At 39.9% G+C, this 12,991-nt stretch overlaps 1 protein-coding gene across 2 annotated transcripts in view; it reads left to right on the plus strand.

Annotated features, from left to right (window-relative positions):
* Positions 1-12,991, plus strand: part of LOC122811890 (lectin-like) — a 108,775-nt gene that overhangs the window by 81,040 nt on the left and 14,744 nt on the right. For both annotated transcript variants that reach the window (XM_044084033.1, XM_044084032.1), the window contains exons 2-3: positions 202-287; positions 709-815. In XM_044084033.1, coding sequence (XP_043939968.1) covers positions 224-287; positions 709-815 — 171 coding nt within the window. In that variant the 5' untranslated portion in view covers positions 202-223. The remainder of the gene's footprint in view (positions 1-201; positions 288-708; positions 816-12,991) is intronic.

The raw sequence follows: 12,991 nt of genomic DNA on the forward strand, positions 1-12,991 counted from the left end.
TTTGCACAATAATGTCAGAACCTGAAGCTTCAATATTGTTAGTCATTTATGCCTTTTTTAGGGGCAGTTTGTCTGCTTTTCATTAAGTAGTTATTCTGAAGCACAAACTTCCACATTAAATACATGCCTTGGACAATTTTTTTTTACAGTCTTGGTATATCCTGACATGCTTTGCTTTATGCTGATTTTCTGTATTTGCAGGTATTTGGAATATTTCTGGAACATGGACAAAATGGCGCGACTTGTCTTCACTTTACTTCTTTTTACACTTGGCTTTGGTATAAAGGGTAAGTGTCAATACTATACGTGGATCCTTTAAATCAGAGAGCTCTTATCTTAGAGGTACAGGCAAGTTTTAGAACATACTAGTTCTGAAAATTAAAGGCAGAAGTAACTGCATTGGGTTGTGCTAACACTATAAAGTACAGCTCCTAGTTGAAAAACTGCACAAGTTTTGACCTTACTAGTATATTCCTCCAAATGTGTTTGCTTTTAGAATTGATATGAAAGTCCCAAAATTACTTTTAACTGAGAGCTTTAGTCATACTGCAAGTCTTGACCAAATTTAAGAGTACAGTATTTATCTTTCAGTCCAAATATGATTTTTGCATTCAGTTACCCCTTTTATTTCTGTAGTAAGAGTTAAGCTTGTGTAGGAAATCCATTTCTTAATGCTAGTTAACCTTGTTTTTCTCTTCTGTCCTACAGTGGAAGTAGCGAACTTTCCACGCTGGGTTTGCGCAGATGGATGGACTTTATTCCAGGGTTACTGTTACAAATTCTTTGATGTTAAGAAGTCCTGGAATGAGGCTGAGGTAAAGTGTACTAAATCAGAAGCTTGTCTGTTGTGTGGAAATAACTTGATGCAATGATTAACTAGGATAATTACTCAGTCTGGCACTCATCTAGCAGCACAGTTTTCCTACCGGTCTTAAAATTGCTCTCTGAATCCACACATTCTCTGTTGCTCTGATACTTGGATACTTAGAATTTAGGGGCCTTTAGGCCATGAAGGAGAGACCAGACTAGATTCTGACTTACCAATTGGAACACCTTGTAAGCCCCTCCAGTACGATTTCTTTACTGTTCATGTCTGGTCAGAATCCCAGGGCTCTTGGTTGATAAAAAATACTCCTGACTACTATATCGTTGCTCTGCTACTGTTGTTCCGAACATAAAAACGTCCTATTAGGCTCACATCCCCAAACAATGCCTCTCATTTTGAGGCAGGAAAATGTTATGGCTGTTCTAGAAAGAGACTGTTACTGTATATCTGAGTAATAAAGTATGTTTTAGCATCACTATAATGTGCAGCTCATCTGTTCGGATAGCTAAGAATTAAATTGGTAAAACCAGTTTGGTGGTAGAAGTACTCTACTTCTGTTTTCATGCGCTATGCTTGCATGTTTTCATGCGCTATTCTTCATGAACTTAAACTTGTTTGTACTTAATCTGCACCCCATTAAATGTAAATTAATACAAAACTATCTTTACCTGGTAGGTGTATTGTGCAACTCTTAATCTCTTAATTTTCCTATGCCTGTTTCAAAAACCTTGTTTGCCTCAAGAAACCCACTGCACTGTCTTTAAGATTTACCATTATTCTAAGCCTGTGCTTTTAGAGAAGTTCTGCAACACCTTTCACAGTCTGTCTAGAATTTAAAATGCATATAGTAACAACTACACACCTGTTGATGACCATTGATTCATAGTTGTGTACTAGGCTAATGGCCCTGGAGCCTTTACAAGCCTAGCTCATAGAAGTGCCCTGGCATCGTGGTGCCCGACATTAATTCCCAGCACCTCTATCAAGTAGAGCCACTGGAGTGATCCCCAGGGTGAACTTTCTATTACTCCTCAAGATCCCTGTTAAAGAGAGTCAGTGAGGTGCTCTGCTTGACATGTATGGGAAATCTGTTCTGGAGCATGGGCAGTCTCTGGGTGAGAAGCCTGTCCCTCCCAGCATGTTCTGTTGATTGTGGTAATGAGGTTGAGGTCTCTGGAGTGTGTGGTGAGGAGGGATTGGGATTTCTTTAGATGTAGCATTTCTAACAGAGCTGGGTCAGACATGGCTTTGTAAGTCGAGTAGAGATCACCTCTAAGTAGGCTATATGAGACTGAAAATAACTGGAGTCTTTTTAGTCTGTCCATGTAGGACGTGTTTAATGCCTATGATCCTTTTCGTGAGGTACTTCTGTGGCCTCTCCCACTCTTGCAGGTGTCTAGTGAGGTACATGCCAAATGGGGTATTGTATGATTGGTCTAATGAGGGAAGAGTAGAGAGAGACTGACCTCTTTCTTCCTGGATGCAAAGCCCTTGGTAATGAGGTGCCAGATGGGACTTCCTGACCACAGTGGCAATGTGGTGGTCAAAGGAGAGGTTGCTGTCAACCTGTGTCCCCAGATCTCTTATAAAGTGTTCAGTGGGCTCCCATTGATGTGGTAATCATTGGGAACTTGAGTTTTTACCAAAGGGGATGATGACGCATTTTTTGGAGTTAAGCTTAAGGCCATGGTTTCAACACCAATCATTGGTCTCAGTGAGGCCTTTCTGTAGGATGTCTGCATCACTTGGAGTTAATAATGGTTCTCAGCTTGCAGTTGTCTGTGAACTTGGTCAGCCAGAGTCTCTGTGTTGGTCTGGACTTCTGAGAAGTAGATGCTGACCAGGAGATGACCCAGGACCGATCCCTGTGGGACTAGACTCATGACTGGTCATAAGTCTGACTTGGGAGTCCACTACTTTCACACTGTTCTATCTGAGCCAATTTGCAATCCACCTAGTGATATTGGGGTTGATGCCTAGTTTGAGTTTATCAATAATTCCTGAGTGAGGAATGGTATCAAAGGGCTTGGCCAGATCAAGGTAGGCTTGTATGCACTGCCTTACCTTCAAACAGAGCCCTGGTGACTGACTCAAAGAAATCAACCAGGTTGAGCAGGCATGATCTCCTTTCACAAAGCCAAATTGCATGGGGGTCTAGAGTTGATTTCCTATATCTTTGTTAATCAGGTCCATGATGATGTGCTCCATAGTTTTACATATCAGACTTGTCAGGCTAATGGGGTGATAATTCCCAGGGTCTGTAGCTGCCCTCCCTTTATGGAGAGGGATTACTGTAGCAGTGTGCCATTAGGAAGGGACGAAGCTTGAGGTGAGGCTGTGACTGAGCCGGGAACACAGATGTGGTGCCAGTTCACTTTATAGTTCATGTAGAATACAGCCAGGGATATTATTGTGTCCCATGGAAGCTGTATTCATGGCCGTGGACAATGCAGCTTTAACCTGTGCTGCAGTAATGCTGGGTGCCTGCCATTCTTCTGGTATTGTGATTGGCCCTTTGGGGGAGGGAGAGGGGTAAAGTTGGCACTGAATCTTGTCAGCCAGTATGTTGGCAATATCTGGATGAGTATAGGAGGTACCACTGTGCAGTATCTCAGAGCAAATCCGGGTATTGCTGTTGAGGTTCTTGATATAGCTATAGAAGGCTTTGTGATTTAGTGCCTGCCACAGTTCTGCCTTTCATAGTTAGCTTTAGAGGATTTGATGAGGGATCTCCAACATTTTGTTGAGGCTAATAAGGGAGTTTTTCCAGTCTTGGGGCTTCACCTTTTTCTGCAACAGTTTCTTCCTTCTGTTGTAGAGTTTATTAATGGCAGGGGACCACCAGATTTGGCTTCCCTTTTTTTGGAGGAGAGCATCTTGGTTCTGTTGGGTATGGCTAGTTCCATGCATTTGTGGACATGTTCGTAAAGTGCATTGGTGTATGATTTGGAAGTCCTGCAGATATTTTCCATTGGCATGGGTGCTGTGAAGTTAGCCACCTCTGTGTTTTTAGGAATCCAAAGTCAGCTTTGGAGAAGTTTTTCAAGTTGGTTACTTTTGCGGGATGTGTGGCGGAGATGTGGATTTCCATGGTGCTTAGTTTATGGTTTGATCTGACCAGGGAGGGATTCACTGTTGGTGTAGATCAATGGTCACCCATGTTAGTAATAAACAGGTCAAGGATGTTGCTTCCTCTAGTAGGGGTCAGAATGAGCTGGTCCAGGGCATTGGATTTGATGAATTCCAGATAGCGTTGGCCCAGTGTATTGGTGCTAGAGTAGTTTTCCCAGTTGATGGAGGGGTAATTGAAGTCTCCTAGCTAGTAAGAGTGTTGGGTTGGACCATAATAGATTCCAGGTTGCTTAGGAATGTGGCGTGAGAGTCTAGGGACATGGTTGGGGACCTATAGCAGGCTATGACCTGGATCGCCATCTTGCCCACCGTTAGTAGTACCTGAAGTATCTCTGATGCATTATTCTGGGCTACTAGTCTGGAAGTGTGCATATCCTTTATGAATATGGAGACACTGCCACCTTCTGGAGTTTTGTTCCATGGCCAAAAGGTGTGGCATGAGTTATAGCCTGGTAGTGCAGGGGTGCTTTCTGCCACTTTAAACCAGGTCTCCATTACAGCACAAATGTCAATGTTCTTCATTTTGAGGAGTGCTTCGAGTGAGTGCAGCTTGATATTTAAATTAGCTCAGAGCAGCATGACCCTCAGATTGCATTTATTTAAAGCTGTTACAGTGGTTATTTGGTCTTTGGAACGCTGCCTAAAAAAGGCACTATAGGAGTGGCAAGGGCCTTGGCCAGTACCTGTAAACCTAGGGGTGACAGATGCAGGCCATCTCTGGCAAAGCATCAAGGTCTGTCAATTGTCATCCCCAAGCAGACAGCTACTGGATCCCCTTAGAATGACACCAGAAACTTAGCCAATTGTTGAAGTCTATCATTTTTTGTTTGTACTGCGGTATTTTGGGTGACAGTAGGATACTGCTCAGGGCTAGTGTCATACCTGCATGGACTACACAATCTGAGAGCTCCATCATGTCTCTTCATGTAGTCCAGGGAGGTGCATCTCTGGTCATTCACACCCACATGGACAATGAGAGAGTCGTACTTGAACATGTTGTGGGGGGACCGGAGTGCATGTGTTGTCTGATTCTGGAACCTGATAGACAGCTAACTGTTACCTTCTCCTTATTCAGCCTAGTGAGTGGGACATCTGTGTGCCTCACTATTGAGTCACGTATTGATCAAGGTGTTGATCCTTAGGAGCTTGGGTTGAGGGGCACACTGTGGAGGTGTGCTGTGTTCTGTGGCTTGTGCTGTGTTGTGGTAGAGTGCATTTCTGTCTTTGAGGTCTCTGCTCTTTGGGTCAGTTTCTATTGAGAGCCTCCGAAGGTGGGTGTGTGGTTTGTGTTTTATGTGAGAGCTGTGATAGTGGGTGTTCTGGAGGGCTGTGTGTTCCATGTGGTGTAGTTCAGGTGTTGACTTTCTCTTGATCAGCTATTCCAGTCTTGGCTGGAGAGTGCATAGCTTCCAATTTGGTAATAAGTGCATCTCTCAAGTTTGAGTGTTGGGAGTGAGAGGAGAAGGTTGTCTGTGTACATGAGGCAGTTGCTGCACTGCCTCAGAATGCCCAAGTGCACCAGGTTAATAGGAGAAAGCACAGGGAACTGCGCTTAATCATGCCAAGAGGGGTGGTCATAACTACTAAATACTGGAGCTATTTCCATGAAGAACGACTGGTGCTAATGGCACTTGGGTGTGCTACAATAACTGCTACAAAAACCTGTTGAAGTCCAAAGCGATTAGGCTGTTTGAAGCACACTGGAGAAAGAACTAGCAAGATCGAAGGGAAAAAGTGAACAGCAGACTTTCTGACACCAATAATAACTGAGAACGGAGATTGTTTGCCTATCAGCTTTTTGTATTGGGACCACTTATAGTAAGGGCTTGATAAAATACGGACATACTAAATCTATATACCTTTGGTTAGACTGTACCAATCAGGCCTATGGAATTATTTGATTATTTACTATTGATTATTTTGGACTCCCTTGTTGCACTTGGTGATTCTACTTTCTGTCGGCCTCAATATAGCCCCTTATAATTGTACTATTTAAACTATTGGTATCAGTTTATTAGTGAGAGATATAAATCCACATAATCTATTCATCTCTTATTGTCCCAAACATGGATTTGAATCAAATCCTTAGGGGATTATCAGCGGATAAGGACAATTTAGATGTATTTGGACTTAATGTAGGCCAGCCCCTTATGTTAGATAATTCCTCAACTGATACCAGAGACAAATGTGTTTCTATTTTTTCCAAACTTAGTAGACAAATGAAATCTCTCAGAACCAACATATGGCACTTGAAGCTTTTTAAAGCATACAAATTAAAAGACATTACACCGAGAGGGCTTTGAATTAGGCTGCAACCATTGGTGGCTAACATTGATAACCAATTAACACAAGATTGGGCCACTGCACAACATCAGGCATCAATGCTTTTTGTAGACAGTCTCTCTAAATATTATGAAAACTATAGAAGCATTGATCACAGATATACACACTACTTGTTTGGAAGCTGAAATTTTTTCTACTGAAGATTATTATCAGGGTCATTTATCGGAATTAGCTAAAGAATTAGCAAGCTTGGAAGAGCAACTCAAGAAAAAGAAAATACACAAGTTTAATAGAGACCTAGCTGACTATGAGAAAGGAAAACCATTCGTAACACAAAAAAGTGTTGGGTTTAATGAAGGGGCATACAAAACACAAAGGGGGAGAAAGACCCAGACCGATATTAAAAAAGAATGATAATACATACAGTGTTACATCTGATGATGATGATTACTCATCAACAACAGATGGTGAGGTTTCCTCTAACCAGGCGTCCCCAGTTGCAAAAAGGAAGCAACCTACCCCTTTAGGTCTAACACACGCAGGGCAGGGAGGAAACATAGGAGAAAACATGGGTACAACCAACCTTCAAACCTTATTGAAACAAATAACACAGTGAATAATGTTCTCAACATTTCTTCATATGAGCTTACGAATGTACAATACAAAGTACTCAAAGGTTTAAATTTTGTACCAACATCACCTGTTCCTGAACATTTTTTATTGGAGGATATTAATAACTTCTGTAGAATTCTCAATCTCAAGATATTTTTCTCAGATCAGTCCAATACTCAAAGATCAACTGGTTTCAGATTTGGGAAATCCAATTTTACACCCCCTATGGACAAGCATGTTTCCATATTTAAAAATTGTGTCATGAAAGATCTACATTTTTCTAATAACTATACATGCAATCGAAGTAATCTCAACCAGGCTGAAAGATTAGCACTTTCACAACTACAACAGAATAAGGACATAGTCATCACTCCAGCAGACAAAGGTAGTGGTATTGTTGTAATGGATCATTCAAAATATACGGACGAGGCCTTAAGACAATTAACTCTATCACAATTTTACATACAGATGGTAGTGGACCCTACACCTAATTTCAAATCTGAGATTGATTCCTTCCTAGATCTGGCAGTAGAGGAGGGCATTATTACCATGCAAGTTGCTAGGCAACTCAAGGTAAATGAACCAATGCCACAATATTTATATCTCATACCGAAAATACATAAAGATCTATACAACCCACCAGGTAGACCCATAGTATCAGGTCGGGGATCACTTACAGTACCCTTATCTGCCTTTCTTACAGAACATCTTAAACCACTGCTCAGTATGGTTAGATCACGCATTCAAGACACTACACAGTTTTTGAATATCCTTGAATCCTCTCAGTTGGAAGAGGATTGGCTGCTATGCACATTGGACATATCCTCTTTGTACACCAGTTTTCCTCCTAAGGCCGGCATAGCGGCGGTGACTTACTGGCTAAACAAGTCCAATTTATATCCTACTGGATTCAATAACGTTTTGATAAAACTCACAGAATATGTATTACAAAGAAACATTTTCTATTATGAAGGCAATCCATATTGGCAAATTAAAGGTACAGCTATGGGGGCATCATTTGCCCCTATTTACACAGATTTGTTTATGGGATATTTTGAACAGGCCTTCATATATGATGATCAGCACAATACTTATATCGATAATTTGGACATCTGGCGGAGATATCTGGATGATTGCTGGTTGGTGTGGCGGGCTGATATGGATGAATTATCTAAATTTGTTGCATATCTTAATCCTTTTGACATACATTTTACAGTTAATACTGGATATCATGAAATAGTCTTTTTGGATGTGGAGATTAAAAGATTGCCTAACCATACCTTGGCTACATCTATACATAGAAAATTTCCACAATACAACACTTTACTTCATGCCACCAGTTCTCACCCACACCACATCATCAGCAATATCCCAAAGTCTCAATTTCTGCGACTTAAAAGAATATGCTCAACAGATGCAGAATATTCTGCACTCAACAGATGCAGAATATTCTGCACACACACAGGATTTAAAAGCAAGATTCATCAATAGAGGATATAATTTGGAACACCTAACCAATACGGTGACCAACAGAAGTAGGTCAGAATTATTGAGATATAATAGATCACAAGAGGATGATGGATTCCAATGACAACAACCCATTAGATTAGTCACCACTTATGGCAACAATACATCTAGGTTTAGACAGATTATTAGTAGACACTGGGATATATTAAAATCAAACTCATTTCTTAATGACATTCTCCCAGAAGAATGTGCTTTTTCTTACCATAGAGGGCGGACCATCCATTTCCACCTAACACATTATAAAAGATTCACACCACCTTCTACAATACAAACAACACTTTTTGGGGATCCACTGGTGGGTTGTTATCCTTGTGGACATTGTTGTGCATGCCAGCATATTTGGAAAACAAAGGAATTCACCAGCAAAAATACTTCCAAGGTATACAATATTAACATTTTCGGAAACTGCAGCTCTGATTGGGTCATTTATCTGGCTTACTGTACCAGTTCTGCCTTTTACGTTGGTCAGACCTCTAGACCCATCAGAATAAGAATCCGTGAACATCTAAGCTCTATCAGAAATAGACAAATCACAAATGCTCTATATAAACATAGTAGAAACCATGCAGGTGCCTCCTTCAAGTTTATTATTATTGATAAAATTTAACTTCACAGAAATTTTAAGATGGGATGGCATACCAGACTGAATAACATGGAAAGTATGTGGATCACGAAACTAGGTGCATTTTTCAAACCTAGGCTGAATGAATGTGAAGTACATGAAGGTACATATAGCCAATAACTTAATATATTTTTGGGTTACTTGTATATACTTGTACTAATAATGGGAAAAAACATGCTTCATGTTATATATTGTCATTTATTCAAGCCCAAATGATTATATCACATGATAATTTATAAATTCAGATTCAAAACTGAGTCCTTGTTAAAATATAGGGTCATTATGGCTTTGACCATATTATATTTGCATTTTTGCAACAAATTATTTAATTTATCTTTCAATAAGGACTTAGATTAATTCTCATGATCTCCACTTTCAATTTAATCTCACATGTTTATTTATAATGTTGTATGTATGATTGTGTCGTATCAGCCTGTCAGCCTATGGCAGGAGCATACCACTTTAAGAGAGATGTATATAAAGAGTACCAGGATGTGATGCTGTTTTGAAATCAACGTTTTGGTGAAGGAAATGTAACACTGATAAAGGCTTTTTAAGCCGAAACCGGTCTGTTAATTTTATGGCAGGCAGCTTTTTAGCTACCTTGAAATAAATTTATTTTCAATATCCTGCTGTCGTGTGTGCTGGTCCCTCCTAGGTTTTGACCAATAATAGTTTGCCTCAGCTTGGCACCGCAGTGCAGAGCTTAAACAAGTGCAAATGCAGGCTTTTAAACTTGAAAGTTGAAAGGGGTGGAAAAACCTGCCCAAACAGCCAATGAACTACAATTTCTGGGCCAGAAACCATCCCTCTTGTGGTAGATAGGCTACTTGGTGCTTACCACTCCCACTGATAAGCTACAAGGCTTCCCTCCAACATAGGCTTGGTAGGGCTCAGAAGCTTGGATGCAGCAAATGTGGATCTGGACTAGCATAGTCGCAGGACAGGCAAAAAACGAGCTTGGACCTTTTTTTTTTTTGGTACAGAAAAGCAGCTAAAACAGCAGTAAAAACAAGTCTCCAAATGCAGTGCAAGCTAGCACACTTAAGTGTGTAGCAATATTAAAGCAAATAGTTTAAATGCAATTAAATTAAGAAGCGACTAAAAACAAGTGCAGAAGGCAGTAATTTAGGAGAAAATCTAGATGGGGGCACTTATCAGAAAACAATGCCAGCAAATATATATCAAGCAAAAATTAAGATGGGACAGAACTCTGAACAGTTACAGCCAAAAGTGCCAAAAACTAAGCTCTATATTTTCAGATTGTTTGCAAAGCACACTGTCAGACCACAAGGAGATTCTAGCAAAGGTAGATTCTAAAGTTTTTTTTTTTTTTTTTTTTTTTTTTTTTTTTTTTGTGGAAAGGGAAAAAGATCTTTCAATGTTAAATGGTTGGCCTTCTCTTCTCTCTGTATTAGGTAGAATAAGCTTATGACACTAGACTGGGAGGAGTGTCCCAGATCATATTTACAGTAGAGGCGGGTAACTGCAAAGCCACCAAGTGTAAGAACAAGATACCAATAGAGAGGGAGGGTGGGAAACTATTTTAGACAGAAAACACTACAGAAATGTTTTACAGCAGAAAAACTGCAGTGAGGCACTAAATTAACATTTTAAACATTAAAGGAGCAAGGAGACTCTAGAGAATGCTTTTAACTGCAAACAATGATATACTCCTTGGCAGAAAATCAGAGCAAATATGCTCAATAAATGGAGAAAATTTCCAATTATTTAGCACAGTGAAACTAGCTAAAAAAAAGCTTTACAAACATTTTGACAGTTTCGGGCAATGTAAAGCAGACTATTTTAGTTCATCTGCGCAGATTAGTTTATAGCAATAAAATACAGTAAAACATATGCAGCAGACTGCTTTAAATGGCTAGAATAAGCAATAACTAGTAAAAAAAAAAAAAAAAAAAAAAAGCAAAAAAAAGGATACTTGTTTATCACAGATCAGAGTTGTGTAGCTTCCTATCCAATATTTGCCATTGAGTAATAACCATCATTCACAATTTATAGCCATTTCTTCCATGCTATACAGGCTCCTGTACCCTTGGTATATAACTCTAGTCCTTCCCTTGTTAATGTCTCCTTTTGGATATTACCTGATAATTCCAGCTCCACAAAAACTGAGATTTTGCCAAACCATAAAAACTCAAAAGTAAGGTAATCTGTTGGTTGTAGGTTTGGCTGGCAGTTCCAGCTCAATTGGTGAGCAGCTGTGCCATCAGAGCTGGTCTCTTCAGCACTTTGCCCCAACTCAGGTGGGGCCTGTCACTTGGAACAGGTACTAGTTAATTTCCCATAAGATCGACTAACTCCTTTTGAGACTGTCATATTTATGTGCAATGTGCTTCAATAGTTAATGCAACCATTAAGTTGGTACTTATATTAAATGAATGTTTTTTTGTACGATAGTATATACAAGAAATTACATTTTCAGCAACAGCAGAGGGTAAGCTCCATCATAACTTTATCTTACTCCCTTATGCAGTACAGATATCTACAGAATAAAAATCTAAAACTGAGGCTATATTAACTGTAGCATGCATCCAGCGCTATCCTTTTCACACTGCTTACTGTGCCCTGAGACTGCCTGTCAATAATTGTACTTCCTCTCCAGTCTGTATGTACTTGTCAAATCCTTTCTGTATAAAATACTGCAATTTAAAGACTGCCTTAGTCCTGACTCCCTACACATACCTTCCATTAGCCTTTTGGGTGTCAACTGGTGTAATGATGACAATGTCTTCCTGGACTACCTGGAAACAATTTCATGTTTTTCTCTATTAAAGTAAGTGTGAGGACTGTAGTCCCTGAAATATTCATGCAAATGCCAGAATAGACAACTTTCCTGCTCCAGATTGAGTCAGACTGCAGATGTGATATAACAGTCCATTGATTAACTCTATATCCATGCAAGAACACTTTGTGTGAAACATAAAAAATGGGCTAAACTGCACATATATGGAACCAAATGCTAATGAACATAACAAACTAGCAGTCATAAGAATCATAAGATGGCTGACCACGCACACCTTTAGACACAAGTTCTTGGCACCATTTTTCAAGGACTCTGTAGCAAACTGTGCACAACTGTATATGATCACCTTTTGGAGTAGCTATTTGTCAAGACTTGCATTAAAAATTGCCAAGTAGTAATTTATCTGACATGCAGATATAGTCTATTCCATGAGGGTGTGACTTAAGTTTGATTCTGGTAGTGCAGGTGTTGGGAGACTTGCTTTATGAAGAAATGGATTTCAGGCCATGAAAGATGGAGGTGACCAGCATCTTGCAATAAGACTGAGAAGTCAGTAGGTAAGGATAGTTGACCGGTTTAGGGCCTGTTACAAATCTTTGGGGCCTTTCTAGTTGAGCAATATGAATTTGTGTATACTAAAGGGTGCATTGTATTTGCTTGCTACTTTGATAAGGGTGGCATGTAGTGGTATATTTATTTAGATCATGAAAATATTCTCTTGGAAACTGGGCCAGACAGGGTTTCCTAGCTATGGTGGAAACAAAGTTGGCCACATAAGGACCCTTTTCTCTTATAACCATATCTGCATGAAGCAGAATACCATTTTATAACAATGCGAGGTGGGGGCAACCTTTTTGCATTTAGCTTGAAACCGTTTTTGTACACAAGTATGTGCATATTCCAAAGATTGCTTTAACTGATTAATACTGGTGGCTGAACAGGTGATTCTAAAGCTTACTAATGAGTACAAGCTGGGCCACGCTTCCAGCATATTAGCTTGGATGTCTGTAAGATACCAAACAGGACCTGAAACTGATCCCTGTGATCACCACTTGGAGCACCAATGTTTAGAACTTGGATTCTGTTGTATAGCTAGTTTTACAACCCTGCAGACAATTTAGGGAAGTACGTTGGTCTAATTTTTCAAAACCACCAGGATGGGGGGGGGGGGGTCTCTTATGATACATTTCTTAGCTTTGTATTTAAGGTTGGTGAGGCTGATAGG

This window comes from Protopterus annectens, chromosome 9.part0 (assembly GCF_019279795.1).
Source record: "Protopterus annectens isolate FY-2018-M chromosome 9.part0, PAN1.0, whole genome shotgun sequence".
In the NCBI taxonomy this organism is placed as follows: Eukaryota; Metazoa; Chordata; order Ceratodontiformes; family Protopteridae; genus Protopterus; species Protopterus annectens.